The sequence below is a fragment of the Balaenoptera physalus genome (genome assembly GCF_965194825.1).
Source record: "Balaenoptera physalus genome assembly, chromosome: 4".
In the NCBI taxonomy this organism is placed as follows: Eukaryota; Metazoa; Chordata; class Mammalia; order Artiodactyla; family Balaenopteridae; genus Balaenoptera; species Balaenoptera physalus.
Genome location: NC_138891.1, coordinates 114,146,882 through 114,170,729, shown reverse-complemented (window position 1 = coordinate 114,170,729; position 23,848 = coordinate 114,146,882). Strand labels below are relative to the sequence as shown.

Below are 23,848 nucleotides of genomic sequence, written 5' to 3'. Positions count from 1 at the left end.
CATGAGGGAAATGCAAATCAAAACCACAATATCACCTCCCACCTCTTAGAATGGCTAATTATTAAAAAGACAAGAAATAAGAAATGTTGGCAAGGATGTTGAGAAAAGCAAACCCTTGTGCACTGTTGGTGAGAATGCAAATGAGTGCAGCCACTGTGGAAAACAATATGGAGGTGCCTCAAAAAATTAAAAATAGAACTACCATATGATCTAGCCATTCCACTCTATGCATCCAAAGAAAGCAAAAACACTAATTCAAAAATATATACATACCACATGTTCACTGCAGCATTATTTACAATAGCCAAGATATAGAAAAAATCTAAATGCCCATCACTGGATGAATGGATAAAGAAATGTAAACTAACTAACTAAACGAATACACACACACACACACACACACACACACACACACACACACACACGCAATGGAATATTATTCAACCATAAAAAGAAGGAAATCCTGTCATTTGAGACAACATGGATGGACATGGAGGGTATTATGCTAAGTGAAGTAAGTCAGACAGAGAAAGAAAAATACCAAATGATCTCACTTATACGTGGAATTTAAAACAAAAAATAAAAAAACAAGTCCATAGATAAAGAGAACAGATTGGTGATTGCCTAAGGTGAGGGTGAGGAGTAGGTGGAATGGAGGAAGGGGGTCAAAGTTACATATTTCAAGTTATAAAATAAGTAAGTCATGAGGATCTAATGTACAGCATAGGGAATATAGTTAGTAATACTCTACTGCATTCTTGAAAGTTGCTAAGAGAGTAAATCTTAGAAGTTCTCATCACAAGAAAAATTTTTCTAACTATGTATATGGTAATGGATATTAACTAGACTTACTGCACTGATCACTTTGCAGTATATATAAATATAGAATCATTATACTGTACACCTGAAACTAATATAATGTTATATGTCAATTATACCTTAACAAAAAAGATATTGTTTAAATGCACAATATGTATTAATATATTAAATTAACATGGGTACATAATCTGCTTCACATATGGGCATGTTTCAAACATATAAAAAGGTTTTAGGGGAGGAAATGACTCATGCTATATTTTATTTTCTCATTAAAAAAAAAAAAAAACCAATGTCCAAACAGCCAATTCCATCTCTGAAAGATGATATGATGCAACCTTTTAGGACAACTACCGTAAATGTCAAATGCATGCAGTCAAGTATCAAATGTATATGTTCACAGTTTGCTATACATTATAAAAACATCTCTGACCTCAGTTTTTTCATCAGTAAAACAGAGCCCCCATCCATGTCTAACATTCATAATCTCAACAATCCAGCACAGGAATTATGTAATTTACCATTATTTCCAAGAAGCCTATATCAGGCCAAAATTACTGATCATCAATTATATTTAGTCATTTAGTACACTTGGGGGGAATAAAAAACCTGAGGAAAAACACAAGAGCACACCTCATCTCTTTACTAATGACCTAAAAAGAACACTGTTTGAAATGACTATTCTACCATCCACAATGTTAACTTTTTAAAAGCACCTTTGTGAAATGGTCATATCTATCAGTTTTAGTTGTGCAATGCTAAATTTTCTCCTAATAACACTGACCACACAAAATAAATGTCCTACAGCTAAAGCTAACCTTAACAACCATTTATGGATTTTCCTACTCTTGTAATTCTGTTATAAAGCAATTACTCAGCTACATTTTGTCTTATTTTAGTATTTTCTACAGGTGCGTTTATACTGGCACATTATTTATCAAGTCCTGAGAATAACAGTTTAAAAGCAAATTAAAGTGCTCGTGGTATTTTAATCAGTTTTGCAAACTTTAGGTATGACATTAAAAGGTAGTAACTTCCAATTTATACAGAATCTTTTAAAAAAATGAAATAAAAAGAAGCATATTATATTTTGAAATTATTGAAATAAGGCTCAAAGGACACCAGCTGCTGCTGGTATAACTATTCTAATGATGACCCTAATGTCTGGAATATACTGAAATGATTTGTGAATCTATAAGGATGAATACTGTTCAGTGGAATTTTTCATTCTGTGTATACCTATAAAATATTTAAAACGATAGCAAGCAAATAATAAAATTTGATACATATGGATGCGTAAAAAGACCATTTTTCAATTATCTTGCATATTTAATTTACCCAGGGTTCATCATAAGGGTGTCCTTGATGTCAATTAGTCTAAAATTATTCTCTTTATGATTATTCTCTCTTAAACAATGACTTACCTCAATCACTTTATGTCCTAATAATTCTGGACAAAATAGGATACATCAATGTAAATTAACTTATAATTAATTCTTTTACATTAAAGTACACACAATATCACAAAATTCCAATGCTTAAAGTTATGTGCGATTGTTAGTAATGAATCTAATGTTTTAAAATGAGCTACCCATTAATGACTAGAGCAAAAATCTAATTTATTTCATTCAAATTTCATTCTCAGGCTGAGTAATGCAGATTGTGTAGATTCACACAACTCAGTTACATATTTCCAGGTTGATGTCATTAGTTCAGAATGTAGGTTGCTAAAGACAGTTGCTAAGTTATACATCTATGTAACCGAGCAACGAGAAAACCTTATCCACTGTTATGTAGATGAATAAATCACAGTAAAGCTCAGAACATAACGGAAGACCCATGATGTGCTATTTACTAGTGTGGTACTGTGTCATTATTTGTCAGAGAATCATCTTATGTATCAATTATTTCTTGTACCTGACTGCTCTACTTATTTCTTCAAATACTTGTTTGGCAAAAAACATTAAGAGAGTGTTTCAAGTTCTCTGTAGGAAGGCTATGTGGAGAATTGCTTTTTCTTTTGATTAATTTTTAAGATTTATATCAGTTTGTTTGAAATAACTAAAGGCAACCCAAAACCTTCATGAGTAAATGAAAGAAATCTAAGAGAATGTCACATCTTCAACAGTCATTAGGGTTAAAATGGCTATTTCTGAAAGGCTATAAGAACACAAGAAGTTCTTTACTTTATCCTTTCTACAAAAAAAAAAAAAAAAAAGGAAAAGAATCATAGGCCATAATGCTGCTGGGTCTCAATCAAATCAAATAGCATAAAAAAAAACCCAGCAGGAGTGGAGCTCGGCATCCTATTTATGCCACTGGATCAGAACAGTTAGGAGAGGAAGCCATTCTCACAAATCATTCTCTTGTTAAATTCTGTAGTGGGGCTTCATTAAACCTCTTGGCTGATAGCACTTGACTTTCAGCCTGTTCACAAAGAGCTCAGCTGGCAATACTGACTCTTTACTTCAATCACACATTGTCTTTTGGGTTTTCTTTTTATAATCACTAATCTTTTCTTTTTAATTCTCATTAGCTCCTCAAATCTTCAGTTAAATTTTTTAAATCGTTATTTTAACTACAAAACAAGCAACAACAACAACAAAAACACAAAATCCACAACAAATCCTATAAGGGAGGCATTCTGAATAAGACTCTTGAGTGCAACATTGAGTGTAGCAATACATACATACAGGAGGCGGTAAATTTATATATGACACTGCGTGTGTGTGTGTGTGTGTGTGTAGCCCAATCCCTGGAGCACTGTTTACTCTAGTACCACTGACTTTACTGGGCCTTTGTGGATTGCTGCCATGTGTGATGAAGAATCATTCCCCAAAGAACCCGTCTGCCATATCTTGTCAGAGTGTGGCAGACAAGTCACACACATATCAAGGTTCTTAAAGTCATCAAGTAAAGCTTTGGGGGCCTTAGAATATGTGTTTCATCCAAACGTTGAACTCACAGTCCTTTTTTTTTAAATCTGAAACACTTTATTTACCATTTCATAATAGTGAATTCACAGTTCTTAACTAAAATCTTGGATTATAGTAAACCTGACTTGAGCCTGCAAAAGGGCCATCTGACACTATTAGTTTTGGCTTTGACTCAAATAACCATGTTATTGGTCAGAAACAACGTACTATTATACTGCCAGCTTTTCTGAAATCAGCAATTTAAGCAAACTGTTCCAACAAATGATTTAAATGAAGTCTACATCAAAGAAAGGAAATTCAGAACTGAAGGGTCCAGTTTTTTCTCTCATTACTTCTTTACTGTCTAGATATTATACCAGCTCTAAAAAGTCAGATGACTCTTACCCTCTATCAGATCTCATATGCTGATAGAAAGCTTTAGCCTGGTGAAGCCTGTTTATGGGAACTACAAATTTACAAAACAGGCTTTCTTTCCCCCAGAGTTTGTTTTTGAATGCAAGTTTATTAAAGTTTATCCCTCACTACTGGCAGTAAAATCCACAGTAAGTTCCATTGTTTAATTTTCACTTAAATTTTAATTTTACATTCTGAAATAATTACATAGTGGTCCATAAAAAAAAAAAAAGCCATGCACATGACATGTTGCATTGTGTGGGATTAACATGTGGTTTGGTAAACTTCAAAGTTGCTATTTCACATCTTAGAAAATGTTCAATGCACAAATGCACATTTCTTTTAATGGACTATGTCTTCTGATTCATTTTCAAGACTATTAAAGTTTTAAATTATATGGAAGTTATTACTGGGGACCATCTATCCACATTATTTTTATCTCTAGTTTCAACTGGTCCAATATATGGATTATATTTATGGAAGGTGCAGTGAAGGGATTCAATATTATTCATTTTATCAGGAAATTTAGCAGCATTGAACATATAAGGGGGGATAATAATTATGTTTAAAGATCAAAAGGAATCATGTTACTTATGGATCTGTTTAATAAAAAAAACTATTTTGGTCTCAAATGCATATCAAATACACACAATTAATAAAAACAAAAAAGTATTTTTACCTAATGTAGATATTTTTGTGTTATACCTAACTTTTTTCTGTTTCTTGAAGCAACTAGAATAAAAATTGACATTTTTTTAAACCACAATTACAGAAACCTTGATAGTCATTGTTTATTGAAAAGCATTTATTGTGTGTCTATATAAAGTATAATGGGAGATGCACACATGACTCAGACTTTAATCTTTTTATACAGCCAGTGATAAGCAGCTAAGAGCACTAAAGCTACATAAAGTCCTGATACATACACATATAAAGACACATGACTGAAATGACTCCTTCTCTTCTTCTGCCTTCTTCATATCACCTTTATTGCTTCTCCTTTTACTGAGCATTTAAATGCTTCACACAATGTGCTAAGCATTTCGTATTTATTAGCTCATTTAATCTCCACAAAATCCTATGAGGGAGACATTTTTACTCCCCTTTACAGAGGAGAAAACTGAGAATCAGAGATTTAACATCTTGTACATTCAGTTTTTGAATCCATGTGTGTCTATCAGAAAAGACTGTTAGTTCTACCCTACAGAACATTTCCTAAAGCAGCAGCAAAAAAAAAAATATTGAGGACTGATTTTGACAGACCTCAACAACAAGGAATCACAGAAAATTATAATTGCAGAAAAGCAAAACAATTACCAAATTCTACATTAATCAGCAACCAAAAATTTCAAATCTCTATGGTCAAAATAAATATTACTGAGACTCTAATGGGTTTTTAGTTGTTTTGGAAGAAGAGATGAGAAGAATAATCATAACAACCATCATTTTGCATAAGCACTTCATAATCCACAAACCACTTTTATGAGAATATAAGTACTTTGTTAATTATCTTTTTAAAACTTTTCTATCATCTTTGATGTTTATAGTCTGTGTACATTCATTTTTTTCAACAGATGAGTATACTAAAACTCAGAGAAGTTAAGTGACTTGCCCAGGATCCCACAGCTGGTATATATCAGGGCAGCCCTTGATTCACTCAGACAGAAAATGTTACATGAGCACCAAGGATTCTCCTAAGACTGCAATAAGCAACGAGACTAAGAAGGTGAAGTAAATAAAGTGTGCCTGTAAGGAACTCACAGTCAAATGGGGCAGATATTGAAATGCAATAAGGGTGGCAACAGCATGCGATGGGTCCATGAATGTGCATACCTAACCTGACACTGGGGTGAGGACTGCCTGCAAAGCTTCCTGGAAGATGCCTGCCTAAGCTGGATCCAAGGATAGGAGTAATTAGCAAGTAGAAGATGGGTCAGTGGGGGCAGAGCATTTTAGACCAAAGGACTAACATAAAGAAAAGCCCAGACGTAAGCTCCATGGTGGTATTTACATGAAAAAATATGTAAACAATATAGTGTTACTACCCTGAAGGGAGTAGCAAGAGGGGACTAAGTAGCCAGGCAGAGCAGTATTTAAGTATTTTGAACCTCATCTGGAGAGATGGGAAGCATGACAATGTTTCATGAATGGAACTAATGCAATTCGATTTGTGTTTTAGGTCAATGTACCTGTTGTATGGAGGAGGAATTCTATGGGACAAGATGGAGGCAAGGAAACTGGTTAGATGTTAAGTTTCACTGCACAAGAGATAATAAAGCAGTGATAAGAAGATAAGAGAGGTGTTGAGAGTTGAGAAATATTTAAAAGGCAAAATAATAGGATTTTAAGGTGATTGACATGTGAGAAATGGAAGAGTAAAGCATGACCCCACCAGCACCCAAGCTGCCTACTAGTGTGTATTTGCAGGTTGCATTGCCATCAACTGAAATGAAGAGTACGGAAGAATTCAGTTTCTTATTCCTCGTCTGCTCCTGTTTTCACTGCATCGCTACTATTTCCTGTGAATTAATACTCACACATTGGGTTAGGAGAATCTTAAAAGCTTAGCCAAACCTCTGACTGTTGCTTCTTGTTTCACTGGAAATCATAACTATTGATCAATTCCTAGTTCATTGGGATATTAACTAGGGGTCAATTATTAACTATAGTGCCCAAGATATTTCAGCAGTTTTTTTTTTCTTTTCCTTTTCCTTTTTTTTTTTTTTTCTTTTTTTCTTTGGCATGCAGTTCACCAGCAGCAAGGAGAGAAGCTGTAGGAAACATTCCATCAGTAGCAGTTAAGTCAGCCAAAGGACTGCACTGGTCTTTTTTTTCTGCCTTGTATCTCTCCGGTCTCACATCAATCTCAGACTTCAAGGTTCAGCCTTCCAGAGGCTGTCAGTAGCTAACCAATCCTAACGGGGAAGTGCTCTGTTCCTTCACTGCAGAGTAGGCATAATACTTATGGGAAGCATCAGACAAAATAACAGTTCTTCAGAACAGAATAGAATGCACATCTTTTTGATGATCATTTGAACATTCCTATTGTATGTCAAGAATACATTAAAGAGATATCAACATCATTCATGATACCATATTTTAGAACTAAAAAAAAAAAAACAACAAAAAAAAACAGGTGATGAAATTGAGAGAATGGAGTAATTTCACATCAAGGGAAGAAAAATGGATAAGCGCTTATGAGAAAAGAGCTGGGATTTCACAGAAATCCCAATTGTCTGGTAACAGAGCATCACCTGGTTTAGAGATGTTTGGCATCTGCCTTTTCTTTTAACAGAGCTGTTGCTGAAAAGGCAGAAAAGCAACTGTTTCTCGAGCTTCAAAGAATAACTGGTCCCTGGGAGAGGCCTGTGGAGGAGTGCAGTGGGGTGTGAACTAAACGTCCAGTTTCCTGTGTCTGACTGGCTCAGCACTTAGGGCTAAAGGGAAATGGGAGGACTAAATGTCTTTTAGTGCCTATTGTAAGAAAGACAGACAAAAATGGGATTAGATTTTCTTAATGGTTCAAGTCAGCACAGATAAAATGTGATTGCTTGGGAAATGGCTGGTATATGGAAGTTTGTTTTCAGTTCGGTTTCCTGTGACAGACATAGCGATGGGAACACGATCACTCTGGTGATAGAGAGTCACAAATTTACTTTGTCAATGAAATTGTGACAGTAATAAGAGCTGCTTTATCTGTGAAGTTGCAAAGGGAGTGGAAAGATTAATAATGCCATCGAGTTTGCCTTGTTTAAGCAGTGAGTATCACTGAACCAAAGAATTGTAAGAAATCTTAGAGGTGGAGGACAAACTTGGAAATGGGAGAAATTCGGAGTTTAAACTCTGTGTGGCTTTATCTTCTATCTTTCTTTCAGAAGAGCACACCTCAAAAATGGAATTATTTAAAAAGCTACAGACATGATTGTCATCATAAATAATTACTAATTTTAAAGGTTTTGCTATTAATAGAATGATAAAGTTATTTTTCTGCCTTTATTTTTCTTTTAAGTGTTTTGAGGCTGCATCCACCATGCTCTTCTTAAAGGCTACCTTCAACAAAGAAAAAAAAAAGTACCCACTTTTTTAATTACTATGAATTAGTTCAAAAATGAAAACAAGCAGGAAAATTTACGTTGGCTACCATGTGATTCCAAGAACAACCTCAAGGCCCACCTGGCAAGCATCTAATAAAGACCTAATGGGTTTAGATTAAGATAGTAAAATAATGTAAAACAAACCTGCAACCATTCTCAGAGCACCAAGCAGAGGCATAAATTTTAGCAGTTTCAATGGCACACTGTTTAAAAAAATCTGGCAGGGTGCCCCACTGCATCTATTTTGTTCAAGTTAGACTTTACATTTTATAGGTATGTCACAACCTATAAAATGGTTATAAATACTACAGTAGATATCTTTTTCCTTAAACGATGGGGCCATTATGCAATATGAAACACTAGTTCAGAAGATAACTCATTCCTACTGTGACAGCTAGCAATCCTAATACTTGTCGAATTGAGACATTAAAATGCAAATATCACAATGTAATCAATCAAAATTGAGATGGAATGTCTTTAAAAAGATGCCTGAATTTGTCTGTGTATTTTAGGTTTACAAAGAGAATTCTTGAGGAGGTACATAGATATTATTACAGTATGGAGGGAAAATGAGGCAGACAAACATCAGGCGTAAATGTAACAACATTGATGGTTTACATTTATAGGTAATAAAGTTTTGATTATTCCAGAAAATGACAGAATATCAAGTTCAGGTTAACTCAATTTTCTGGTTAACTGGGAGTTAAACAGAAACACTTCTCTGTTGTGATCATTCCAAACAGCATTACTTCACCATTTTTTATTGGTCATGTAATGGACATTAATTATTTTTCAATAGGTCAAATTACTGCAGAGTCTCTGAGTCTCTGCTGAACGTTTTTTCATAACAATAACACTCCATTGCACATAAAATGTAATCGGTTTTTGAATCATTTCTATTCCCAAGTGGTCGTAATTTTCATTAAATTATCTAGTTATTTTGCAAAACCTCACATTAAATCTAGCACTAGTTTTGATGGCACTAACAAGATTTAACACATTTAGTTTAAAAGCCAATAAAATTTTTTTTAATAAAAATGTAATGCTTTATATTTGAGAAGAGTTTTAATAATTTGTTACATAATAAATTATCAAGATTATATTACTACTTCAGATTTCTCATTTACAATAGCAAAGGAAGAACTACCTGTCTAGAATTATCTGAACATTACTATTTTTCTTATGAAATAACCAATAACTATTAAAAGTAAGTGATAAAGCTATCACTAATAATAACGCTTATATGAGTATAACACTCCTTATTTATAAAACACTCTGTAAGAGACAATATGTTAAGCTTTTTATATATATAATTTAATTTAATCCTTATAAAAATGCTGTGAGGTTGGTATTACTGTACCCATTTTACACATGGGGCAACTGAGACTCATGAAATTTAAATAACCTTTTCTAGGCCACACAGTTGGTAAATGACAGAAATAGGATTCAACTACATTTTCTCTGACTCCAATGTCTATACTCTTCGCTACAGAATTCTCTGTAACACACTTCGTCCAGCCCTGGTAATTCCCAGACTCTTGAGCAATTTTTTAAAGCCCTTTATTCTTTCTGTCAGCTCATCAGGTAACTCCTCATTCCAGAGACTGATGAACTTGCTTGAAAACAAAAATAAAAACAAATTTCTGTGCTCTAACCCAGATCTACTAAATCAGGTTCTCCAGGGGCATGCTTGATAATCTGTATATTTAACAAGCTTCAGATAAGCTTAGATATACATGTTCAGATAAGATCAGATAACAAACTTCACTAAGTTTAGGAAACTCTGTCCAGCCCCAGGTTTTACTCTGTTCCTTTCAAACACAGACCACCAGGCAGCCATCAGAGATGATAATCTCTTCAGATCTGATCCAATGTAACCTACTGTTAGCACTCAGGATCAAAGTCACCAGAAGATGCTTGAATTTCCCCTGGGACATACTGTACTGTGATATTTCTACCACTCAAGCAGAAGGTTGGAGTTCAGATGCATATTTCATATTGTAACAAGTATTTATTGTTATATAAAGTGCCTACTAGATGCCCAGTACCATACTAAGGACTGTGAAAAATACACAAGTAGAAAAACCAAAGAAATCATGAGTTGAGAATGGAATACTTGAGGAAATACATACAGAGAGAGTCTCTAAAAGAGCAGAATTGGGATTTCAAAATATATATATATATATCAAAAAAAAGGAAGTAATTCTCAAATGAGGGTTAATTTTTAAATGTTAGAACTAATCATATCTGTACTGGGGGTGAAAATCAAATGCTCACCCTTATTTAAGAAAGTTTTTTTCCCAAAACTGCTACTGGAACACAGGGTTCTGTTGTCCAACATCAATTCTCAAAATTAAATATTTATTGCATGAGGACTGAGGAAAAGGAAGATTATTTTTAAGCCCATACTGACTCCAATAGTGCCTCAAAAATGAACCACAAATAAAATACAGAAATCAAAAACAACTATGCTACTGAATTTCTAATAATTGTTTCCTGCTATCAAATGTATTCATTTCTGATTAGTTTCCTTTGTAGTAACTAATATTTTTCTATATTCAATCTCAAAGGAAAAAAATACATAACTTCTCAAGTTTCCCTTGAAAAGTTTCCTTTGTTTTTTTTCTTAGTTATCTTTTGCTGTTGGGAATCATGTTACTTTGTTTGACATATTGTGTATATTATTCTAGCATGTTAAAGGTATTTTCACAGTGATGTTAATATGCATATTTTATTTTAATAGTTGAATAAAATAATAACTTCTCAACAATACACAGATCTTTCATAAGTTTATAGAAGACCCAATGCAGTTGAAATAAGAACTTCTAAATTCCTTAAGTAGTTTCTGGATTTGATCATTTGTACCCAGTTTTCACTGAAATCCAGGCTTAGGAGCAAGAATTCCATATGGAAAACTTAAGGCTGAATTAACTTTGGAACTGAGTATAAAATTGCAGGAAGAAACTCTATTTTGATTTCAATGTCTACTATAGACACAGCAGAATGGCTATTATTTATAAAAGCATCATCTCTCTGACTAATATAATAGACAATCAACCTCCCTGTCACAATTGCCTGGAGATAGACACACCTTTTCATGTCTTGTATTCATCCTGGGCTACTTTCACTCCCTCCGGAGGGCTTCTGAACTTGAACTTGACATCTCTTAAATTTATGCTTTCTCTAAATGTAAAGGGGTTTTCTTTTCTTATAGTTTTAGGCTTATGTGGAGTTCAAGTCTAACTTAGATTAAAGAGAAGTAGTCTAGGCCTTAGAAATTCAATGTTTGTTCTTGATCTTTTCTTTTTTTTTCTTTTGTTTTTATGAGGTTGAGCTAAAAACCCCAAAGTGGGACATAATGGCTTTAGAGACAGGAAGGAAATATTCTTTATTCCTTTTTTCTACTGTAAAAAGCCCACAAGGCTCTTTTGTAGAAAGCCCACAGTAGAAGCTCTCCTTCAAAAGCCACCTTTTTCTTCGTAATAGCCTTAGAGGAGACAGTGCTCAGAAAAGATGACAGAGCAAGTGTTGCTAATGTCATGCTCAGAAACAAGCTAAGTGGTTTATCGCTAAAATCCCTGTTTACTCTATATTCGTGTCAAAATATGGAATTTTTTTCACCAACAAAATGTTCTTTAAAGGTCATTGTCTCTCAAATTCCACAATAAACAATTTGTCCTTAAAAAGGAAAAAAATGAGAGAAAGTTCTCAGATGATACATAGTAAGAAATAATCAGTATGACATCATGGAAAAAGGGGAAAAGGGATTATGAGAATGAAAAACATATGAAATTATGGAGACAAAGGAGGTGACAGAACCATTTCTGCATATCAGTTTAAGATGTGACTTTGACATTCAAAAACTTGTAGCCAAAGAATATGGCACCCATTTTGGTTCACATCACACCAAATAATAACTCTTCATCAAAATTAGCAAAGTACAAATGCAATTCATTCACTCAACAAATATTTATTGAATGTCTGTTAAGTCACAGGCACGGTGTGCACAGAAAAAGACTGCAAAAGTCCCTACTCTATGGATGGATCTTACATTCTAGCGGGAAACAGAATCTTTTCACTTTTTTGTTCTGAACTGTACAGACCCTTGAAAGTGCATGACCTGAAGGAATGGTAGACTTATTTTCATTGAAAGATCAAGTTTTCGCGGCAGTAGCTGTCATTTAATTAAAGCTCTATGTTTGAAGACCCAGAGATTAAAGCACATTCCCCTCCTCTACTTGACCAAGACAATGCTCTCATAATTTTGAAAACTTAGTTCAATTTCCTGTAACAGACACTTACAGAGCTCCCATAGGCAAAACAATCATTTCCTTTAAACATGTTTGGAATAAAGTATATATATAGCGTTATTTAAAGTCTATATTTTATATAGACTACTCTAATATGTAATATTTTCAAATATCAACAGTATCTCATATAATAAATCAACCACAAAAAATGTTCCCCAAACCTTACCTTGGACAGTCAGAGTAGCAGAGGCTTCAGCTTTTCCAACCATATTTTCCGCAACACAAGTATATGACCCCGTGTCACCAGCCATCACCTTCCGAATTTTCAAGGTATGATCATCTCTGATTTCATATCTAGTGACATAACAAAAGAAAGCACAGTTAAGTGCCTTTCTACTTGAAAGAATCCATCATTACAAATATGTATTTAGGTATCAAATCACAGGCAACATTCTCTTCAGAGAATTTGAAGCAGAAGGTAAATAATGCAGCATTCCTCTAAGTAAGCATGCACGTAGAAAAGAGCACTTCTTTTACATTCGTGTGGGCAAATATATTAAAACTACTTTTTAACAGAATATTTTTAGGCAAAGTTGACGCTTATTTGTTTATTTTCTCAAGCTCCTGTACTCATACTAAAATTTAAGTGACCATTAAATAAATTTTTATTATATGTCAGACTTTAAGCGTTTTGTAGGTTCTATCTTTTAAAATTCTTATAACACCTTATGAAGTATTATGCTCATCTCCATTTGGCAGATGAGAAAATTGAGGCATAGGAAGGTAAGGTAGCTTGGCTTTGGTCTTCAGCTATTTTAATGGCAGAGTTAATATTTAAACCCAGAAAGTCTTATTCTGGAATTCCCTTGCCTTGCCTCATCTTGTCTTTTCTTAAATGTTGGGTGTCCCTTGAAATTTCACCTTAATCCTCTTTTCACTGTATATGATATCCCTCAGTTATACTATCTACACTAGTTTATATATTGATCGACCACACAAACATTTGCTGCCCCTATTTCACTTAAGCTCCAAATTCATAATCCTGACTAATAATTAGACATCATACCCCCAGAGACACTTAATATTTAATATGTTAGACAAAACTTTTTTTTCTTACCCTATCACATAAAACAACTCCTTCTCCTAACACAACCTACCTATCTTCCTTCACCAGCTCCCTATATATAACAAATCATTCAGTTTGTCAATTGGGTCTCAGAACTTTCTCTCCATGATGGACCCCTAGCCTATTTCCATCTCATCCCTCAGTTCAGGCGATTCACATCTCTTATCTGGACGTCAACAATGGTGACCCAGCCAACGGCATCCCCCCAACCCCTTGCCACATTAATGTGATATCCATAATGCTAAAAAAATTATTTCCTCTAAAAAGCAATCCTGTTCATAGTTATCCCTCTTGGCTTATCAATGTGCATGCCGTATGATTCAGAATTCTTTAGTCGATACAAAGTCCTGTAAATCTGGCCTCACTATCTCCAACCTGGTTTCCCATAACTTCTTGCCACATGCTCTGTGTGCCGCCATGCTAAATTTCCACCACTCAAAACAGTCTTAGATTTGTGTCTACGTTGTGATGTCTCTTTTCCTGGAATACTCTTCTCCTCTTTCTTGCTTATCAAATTGATACATATTTTTCAAGACATTGCTTCTATGTCACTTTCCTTTGAGAACTCTCTCCTGATTTTCTGCTCCCATAGGTCTACCTTTATGCAACAAAAGGGTTTGCTACGTTACTCTGTATCTATCCATACATGACTCCTTTGGTGAGCTCCTTGACAGCAGAAACTATACCTAAACCATTGCTGTGACCCCCAAACCTAGCAGGGGCTCAAGGTATGTCTGCTGAATGAATGGACACACTAGAGAAGAGAGCCTAAAGACAGTGCCTGAAAGTTTCATTTCATTACCTCATTCCCTAAGGCTGCGAGTGTATCTCTGCTTCTAGCCAATTTAAGGATTTGACAGATATCAAGAAACTCTGACCTCTTCTACCATTCCCTGGTGATGTTGTAGCTAAGGAAAAGGGAGTCTGCTTTTTAATTGGTTTGTAGTTACATCTTTAGTGCCGTACCTCCCTTCCCTACCTATTCCCATATAAGACTGTATTAACTGTAGTCTGGTTGGACAAAGAGAAAACTGTTTAAGGAATGTCACATCTTCCAAGGGTTCCCTGGGCAGGCTGGGGTCATGAACCTACAGTTATCTGTACACTCTCAAAGAAAGCATGGCAACCTTCTGATTCTAATTATCTCCATTACTATGTCTGGCCCAAGGAGATCAAGGAGTCTAGAGTAGACCATTCTAATGGCTTATATGTGAAAAGTGGTCTGATGAGAACTGTAGAAATTCCGAGTGGATGAATCCCATCATTAAATTCTGATCCATACCTGGATTTGGGCAGTTCCCCATCATCTTTCCTCCATCGTACTGTGGGCACAGGGTCACCTCGGGCCTCACATTTAAATTCCGCACTGTCATCCACAGTGACTGCCAAGTTACTAGGTCTCTTCACAAATGACGGTCTCTCTAAAATTAGAAAAAGTCATCTCAAAAAAAAAAATACAGATGAACAAACTAAAAGCCATTTTAGATGTTCCATAAGAGCAGATTCATAATTTAAAATATTATTTAGAAAATTATTCCACCGAGTTCTCTACTTCTCCTCCCTAGGTGTAGTGTTTCCTCCTAATTGTCTTCCTATGTCTTGGCTACTTTATCTCAGGCTGCTTTACTGATTTCTTCTGTCTTTTTTCCAGCCCCCAAAATATTGGTTTACCTTCTAGAAAAGGTCATTTCTTTCTCCCTTGTATAAAGATACTAAATAATAATAAGAGATAAGCTTTACAGTGAGCAGATCAGATAAAATTGCACTTACCTAAAACAGTTAGCTCTGCTACTTCACTCTCACGTTCCCCAACCATGTTGGTACCAACACAAACGTATTTGCCAGCATCACTTTTGCGGGTGTAAGTAATCATGAGCTTTCCTCCTCGTATCTTAAAAAAAAGTTTCACGTAACTATCATTAAAATTGCTATAGTAATTTTTACATGACAGAGGTCTTCATAAGTGAAGTCTACTTTCTAAGCATGCAAAGAAAGACTGATTATATCAAAAAGCTGATGTGTAGTATTTACTCTATAGGTAATAACTTTAAACAAAATTTATTCCAAAGGTACAATATAAAAGAGGCAAACATTTTTACTTACCTACATTTCTCGTAAAGTAATTATATTCTATATAACTAGAAATTTGTTTTTCCAAACCAACCAAGTTCTTTCGTATTATTTAATTAAATGAAAACCAAAAACATTGTGTGAACAATTTGGTTAGCAAGTGGAAAAAAGAAAAAGGAAATTCTTTTTTTTTTTAATTGAAGTATAGTTGATTTACAATGTTGTATTAATTTCTGCTATACAGCAAAGTGATTCAGTTATTCATATATATATATATATATATATATATATATATATATATATATATACACATTCTTTGTTTATCTTCTTTTCATTATGGTTTATCACAGGATATTGAATGTAGTTCCCTTTGCTATACAGTAGGACCTTGTTGTTTAGGAAATTCTTAATACCATATGACTATAATTAACATGTAAATACATATTAGCTATATGTAATTTCAAGGAAGCATATTCTAGTATTACAATATGTGGAAATAAAAATGCCTCTAATTACTTAATTTGCCAGAGTTGCTTTAGCAAATATATCTTAATTTCCAAAACATTACAGAACCTGACCTGTCCTAAAAAACATAAGTGTCTCTGCCATCCAAACAGTTTCTTGAGGATTTAGGAGGCAGAGACTGAACAGATCCCAATAAATCATCTGGAAAGTCATTCGGGTACACTCTTGAACACTTAATTATTTGAAGAAGGATTAATTACAAATGTAAGCAGACTTCCAGTACAATATGTAGGCTAAAGCTAACCATGAATTAAGATTGGGATGCGGAAACTGAACTATCTTTACTTAATTTAATATGCTTTTGGTGGGGAGTAGAGTTCAATTACCCCTGAATAACTATAATGCTCTGAACCTTAGAAAGGTTTTGTCAGGGATAACTTCCAGAATGTTTATTCATGGAGGTTTTGACCTCACAGTTATTTTGTACAGTATACAGATTAAACAAAGGAGGAAAGAAAAAATACAGAAAGTAAGGAAGAAGGGAAGGTAGGAAAGAAGGAACCATTCAAATAGAATATTTTTTTCATCCTACACTGGGAGTTTGTTGAAACTACTACTTTATAAAGGTGGGGTCACACTGTTTTGGAATGCCTAAATTGCTTTATTTCAATCCAGACATCCAAACTAGATATTGCGACCAAGTCTTTACGTGTTGGGACAAACCAAATATTAACAGAGCAGTTTTAATTTTTGTGCCTTTAGAACCTGACATTTTTTCAGTCCTTTTATTTAAAAAATGACCATGATTCTCTAGGTGTCATTATAAAAATCATCCAGGGACTTTTCTCTGCATTGCTCATGATTCTAGCCTTCATGCTTAGAAAAATGGCTGCATATAGTAGTCACTCGAAAGATTTTTGATGAATGCAAACTGCTTTTGTAGACAAAATTAGTCTATTATCCACTGAAGCATTTTCATAAAGGTTTATAGCAGCTACAAGATATATTAATGATAGATTTATTGTTTTCATATGTACTTACCTGTTTTCGAACAGAATAAATAAAAAGAACAAATAAATGTCACATGAAAAGAAAAACACCTTCCAAAAGTTAACTATTGTCAATACTTTATGAGCATTTTTCTTTTGTACCTTCCTCTCTCTCAATATAGATATAGATAAATAGATATAAAAATATAGATATAAAATATACATTACACATACACACTTTTACTAAAGTAAAATCATGTGATTCATGCTTTTCTTTTTTAAGTTGCATTTTCAACTCAATAATATCCTACAAAGCACAAAGGAGTCTACCACAGTAAAGAATTATCACACACCCCATATGTCAATAGTGCTGAGGTTGAGAAACGTTGTTCTAAAGACCTGGCTCTGGCCTAAGGATAAATGCTGGATTAAAATAACAAAAGGAAGGAGGGATTAAAATCATGTAATACCATTAATGTTTACTCTATTTGGAAAAATCATTACTGAGAGTCCCCAGGTTAGTATAAATACGCCTACACAACTTCCATCCCATTAACAAGACAATTTCACTATAAAACCCTACATTCTACTCTACACTCACTGGCAATAATGGTTCAAAAACCCCAAAGTGAACATTACAACTTAAATGGAAAATCAAACAAGCGTCACCAAACCTGGGAGAAACTTATTTCCTCCGAGATGATAGAGACAGAAATTGATAAAAGTGAAGGAAGAAACAACAAAGTACTGAAAACAGAGAAACACACAAAATAATGGATGAAAATGGTAGTCTTCAGTTTCTACAAGTTCAAATTGATTTTGGCATTATGTCAATGGCTGAATTGAAACAGAGCAAACCAAAAGCCATAATTCTATTCTCTATGGTCACAAATGTGGACTGCATGGTGGCCTGTTCTTTTCAATAAACAGAAGAATAGAAATAAACGTAGTGCTATAACCCCGATCAAATATAACGTACCAGCTTTAAAGCAGTACCTACTATTAACAATCAATCACCATTTTATGTTGTCATCTAAAAATATTGATTGTAAAGGGAATCTATACACATTCTAAATCTTAGTGCTCCTTTGTAAACCAAAAATTGACATTTCCTCTCTCTACAGAGAAAGGAAGAATATGTCTAACACATACAAAACACCATAAATGTGAAAATAGCACTATTTAAAACAAGCTAAGAAATATTTCTTGGCAGGTCTCTTCCTGCAGCTGGATCTGACAGCCAAATTGTAAACCTATCAAAAATGAGTTTGTATAATGAACAGACACAGTGTTAAACACTGCACTGCAGCAGCTCTACTTCAATTAATCTAAGCGGGTAGTGGAGAAGCAGAATGAGTTAAGCTTTCCGACAATATGGCATCTAGCCTATGTCAAAAATCGAAGCAGAGGTCCCACTTACTCATTACCATCTACCTTATCAGCCTGCAGTAGTAACCACATTAGAAGCCTACATTTCCATAAGCTCTAGACAGCGCTTAAAGGGGGACCTCGGCTAACTACATACTAGATGAAAAGAAAACAAAAAAGGCCCCAGTGGTGTTGCTACTTCTGGGGAAGGAGACAGGAGGAGAAAGGAAAAGGTGGTAAAAATGTTAAAGTTTCAAATATCTTTACACTTTATATTTTTCTTCAGGACAGTTTCAGATTAAAAAAAAAGTTTTAGTGACATTAAGGTATGGAATACCTCAATGTAATTGATATATAGGATTCTTGTATACTAGCATTTTCCCTTTAAGAAGCTATACATGATTATATTCCTTAGGGGTAAAAGCCTTCTCTCCGAGTACTTAAAGACTTCTCTGAAGTAGTTGAAAATCTCTTCTAGAATGCTTTCATCTCCTTTATTGCATTGTTTACTGAGTAACAAGATGATACAGAAAAATCAGGTATAAGATGTAGCTTTTCAAACAAAAGTGAAGAGAATTATTTCATATTTCTGGTAAGCATGAAAAACTACAATCAGAATTCTTACTTCCAGAATACAAGAAGGAACATTATCTTTGCACATATAGAAGCATGCTTTCTTTTGTTTTTTAACATCTTTATTGAAGTATAATTGCTTTACAATGGTGTGTTAGTTTCTGCTTTATAACAAAGTGAATGTTATACATATACATATGTTCCCATATCTCTTCCCTCTTGCATCTCCCTCCCTCAGAAGCATGCTTTCTTTTAAAATGTAAATTAAGTAAGCTTTTTGTCTGGTTATTCTATGGCATATACAGCTCACCCTGCAATCAATGCTTAAAATCAGAAATAAAGATGAACTTAAAATGAACTCCTTGGTATGTCGTCATTTTCTACCCTAAAGCAAGTCAGGTGATTTGCAGTATCTGTTACACAGGAATTGTTTTTCAGGCATCACCCTGACAATGTTATCCATACACCTCTAGGTTAATATACTAAACCAACTGGGGCTAATTAACTAGTTTGGCTACACAAAATCTTCTCTGCTTTTAATTACATTAACCAAATGTGACTTGAATTCAGCAGACCAAAAACGAAACCACTAATTATATTAAAGGCTTCAAAGATGATTTCAAATTGCTAACCACCAAACTGTCATATAATTTATCTCATTTCCTTTAGTAGATTTTGCATTCAAAATCTGTGTTTCTTACTATAAATACTATTTTTAAAATAGATCCTAACAATGGATTAAAAGAACACTGATTTAGAATGCTAAAAGAGATATATGTTTAAACAATGTACGTAAGATGCAAATAGGTGTCATTATACCAATGAGAAATTGTGCAGTACTTAATTTTTACAATTTTCTAAAAGATTAAAGACTCAGAAATATTCATTTACAGTAGTAAAAACTTAATAAGCAGGGTTAATAGGAGGAATAAAAATTTTAAAGCACCCAGGTTTAGAAATTATTTTTTCTGAAACACTTGATTTTTTACCACTGTTTTCATACTGTTTTGCAAAGTAAATGAGATGAGAGGTTTTGAATTATAGTCTAGTGTATCATCCTTAAACAATTCACTAAGTCTCTTTGGGCAGAATATCTCTTCATAGCAATGCTGCCATTTCTGCCTGGATCTTTGACGTGTAGAACAGATATCAAACTGTTGTGAACTAGAAGGCAAGTACTTTGCATGGGTTTAAGACTTCTTAATGACCATGAGATGCAGGTACCCCAGATGGCCAGTCACAGCCCCCAGACATTCTCTTTGGTGAACTAAACTGCAAGGCAGTTTTGGATGGTTCCTAGGACTCCTTTCAACAGAGACATGTAAAGAAGAGTCACGGTAATAATGTTATTTCTTTAACATTTAGCATTAAATCAACAACAACAACAAAAATAACCTCCCCCCTCAAAAAAAAAAAAGATATATTGTTTGATCAGGGAGCAGAGAATGAGAGGAAATGGAAAAATAACCATTACTTTCCAATCTGGTTGCAAGAGTGGTATCAACCTTTAATGTAAACAATTCCAACTGAAGCATCCATACCTTCTAACATATACCATAGTACCTTTCAAAATCAATTATGCTTTGTTGCATTCTAAATTAAGGAAAAACACTGGTGGTAGTGTAATTATATTGTACAAATGATAGGCAAAGGGTTGGATAAAATACACGTCTCATAGCAGTCTAAAAAAATTATAACCAAGTAAAAGATAATTCATATAATTCAGATCTTATACAATATCAAAGAATACAGTATTTCTTATTTGGCAATATTTCTTACTCACACTCCCAGGTAAGCAGTTCCTTGAGAACCGTTAGTAAAAAAGCCATGTCTAGAATGAAATAATTTCATGTTTTTCTAATCATGGTTGAATATCATATGTAGGTACTTTATATTTTTGAATATACACATTCATAATTTTGCTGTTTCACTCTTTGGAACCTAAATTTTAATGGAGTTAGTAAGCAGATAAAAATTTAAGTTTTTGAAAAATTTCCACTATCTAAAACCATTGATATAGGACTTCCCTGGTGGCACAGTGGTTAAGAATTCACCTGCCAATGCCGGGGACACGTGTTAGATCCCTGGTCCGGGAAGATCCCACATGCCCTGGAGCAAATAAGCCTGTGCGCCACAACTACTGAGCCTGTGCTCTAGAGCCCGTGAGCCACAACTACTGAGCCCACGTGCTGCAACTACTGAGGCCCGTGCGCCTGGAGCCCGTGCTCTGCAACAAGAGAAGCCACTGCAATGAGAAGCATGCGCACCGCAACGAAGAGTAGCCCCCGCTCGCCTCAACTAGAGAAAGCCCGTGCACAGCAACGAAGACCCAATGCAGCCAAAAAATAAATTTAAAAATTTTTTTTAAAAAACCATTGATATAAAACAATTTATATCTACTACTCTTGTCACCATCATCACTTTTCTTAAGTATAAGAAGAAATTTCAAGAACTTAACCTTTATTTATTCTATTTATTTGTACTAAACTTGTCACACAAAATGCTTTTAAAAGTGATATCGTGTATCTGTAACAGCATGATTTCATATTAAAGTCTCAAACATAAGTTTTATTTTAGATAGATAAATAAACAATAAACCATGGTTAGCCAAATCACAGTTCTCCCTCCTGGCTAACAAAGTTTATTTCCTTTCTACTTTTCATAAAGGCTACTGTCTCTCAATATATTTTCCAAAAAAAATTCAACTCTTTCTATTCCTATTTTATTCTGGTTCACAGAGACCTCAAAAAAAAGGAGAGAAAGAGAGAGAGAAAAAAGAAGGAGAAGGAGGAAGGGGAGGAAGGGGAGAAGGAAAAAGAAATGCATTGTCTTAAATATTTCCCACTCAAGTTTCTTGATGAGATGTGATCTGGTTTCATACTAGTCATCCAAAAGCTGTTAGGCAAAGCTGGCATGTACTCAGGACCAGTTCAATATGGACTCATGATACAAAATGAGAGTGACTGTGTCTCTTGGATGGGTTAAACTAAGAAAAATAGATTATATGCTAATATTTACAATACTTTTTTACTATAGATTATAAAAAAAGTAGTTAGATTTCATTCACACTGTAAAAATTTTACACCTGAATGGTACTAATCCATTTACTTGTCCATTCTTATGCAAAGCTCCCTTCCTCTTTATAGCCTACTTATGGTATGAACAATATTCATGAAAAAAATCTTGTACAACAAAAGGATGCCTGGATAAGTACGTATACATCATAAAGAAATTATGAAAATGACAAACTGAAAACACATGACCATTCCACATTTTACCTGGTGACATTAAAAGGAACAGCATTACAAGGAAAAAAAACACAACTTATTGTAGGTCTTTCAACTGTTCTATTAGGAGTGGAATTGAGAGGAAAAACAGGCAGTTAGGATCTCTCCATTGGCATCCCATATCTGCTTGGGCTACATGCATACAAGAGAACATGATCCAATTTCATTTGTTTGCTGGTACACTTTACAATATCGTTTAAAAACCAACATGATTTCTGCCAGGAGTTTAAACACACTTGATCATCAGAGAGAAGCAACAAGAGACTCATGCAGAAAAAGCAATTATCCCAGTGGGGACACGTGGCTCTCTGAACAGCTTGGTGAGCTGTCAGCTGAGAACACAGGCCTGGGAGAATCGCTGCCTAGGACTATGGCAGCTGCATTTCTCTGTGATTTTCATTTCTCTGACTAAACTTCTCATTTCTTCCTCATAGCAATTTATAAATTGGTAGTTGGCTGTTTGCTGCCACAGAAGCGCACCTAGGATAATTTGATATAGACTATATCAGGAAGAGCTGTACTGCTAATTGCAGGCAAGTGGGCGCCACCCTGCAGAGAGGCAGAGTTAGTGACAGGGAGAGGATGATTTTCTTTGTGAAGGTATAAATTATTACCTTTCTATCTATCTAGTTTATATCACCGGAGGATCTTGCCATGAATCCTAATTTTAACAAGGAATAATAGAAAAAAGAAACCCAGTCTCCTTAAAAGACACCTATTTTGCTTGCTTAAGCATGGCTCAAAGTCAATATGAAGACTTGGGTTTGGCATTTTCTCTTGAGCACCCATTTTCTTGAACCAGTCAACCGGGAAAGCCATCTCTAATTTATCGTATTCTAAACCAGGGGCAGACAACTGCCGAATGCTGGTGAAATGGAGAGCAGATGAAACAGTGAGGGCTTTTAGCTGATTCCCCAGGTATCTGGTTCCCAAGTCATTAAGATCAGAACCCAAAAGTGAATCCTATAAAAAGGAGGCAATATAAAGAGTGGTTTGGGAAGAAAATAGCCTTTGCTAGCTATCCCCCCAAAGTAAGTAAGTTGATTGATCTTTACCTCTGAAAATTCTACGTATTTCATGGTAGTATTCTGCATACATATGAGAAATTAATTTAGTTCCTAGCCATTAAAGTTAATGTATTGGTTCCTTCACAGGTCTCATGAAACAATGTCCTGCTGTTTTAAAGGTAAAAACAAAGTCTTATGGGCAATTTTCACTTTCCTACGAAACCAGGATTGCTTTTTATCACCTCTTGCAACCATCTGGCTATAATTCTGAATTTACATACAGTCACTGTTAGGACAGCCTGAAATAAAAATCTACGAAGGAATTATGACTATACTCTAGAAATAAAGATGACAAATGCTATCATATTTGAGGGGAGAAAAGCTCATTTTCAAACACTTGGCTCTTTTGAGTTACAAGTGGACCAGCTGAAAATACTTTTCAAATAGTAAATCTTTTTTCCTCACCATGGGTTC

General features: G+C 34.6%; 1 protein-coding gene across 1 annotated transcript in view; it reads right to left on the bottom strand.

The window, feature by feature from the left end:
* The window catches only part of ROBO1 (roundabout guidance receptor 1), a 913,964-nt gene that overhangs the window by 95,738 nt on the left and 794,378 nt on the right, over positions 1–23,848 (bottom strand). Inside the window, exons 5-7 of the mRNA XM_082460666.1 lie at positions 15,386–15,506; positions 14,898–15,036; positions 12,716–12,843 (exon numbers count right to left, since the gene is read on the bottom strand). Coding sequence (XP_082316792.1) covers positions 12,716–12,843; positions 14,898–15,036; positions 15,386–15,506 — 388 coding nt within the window. The remainder of the gene's footprint in view (positions 1–12,715; positions 12,844–14,897; positions 15,037–15,385; positions 15,507–23,848) is intronic.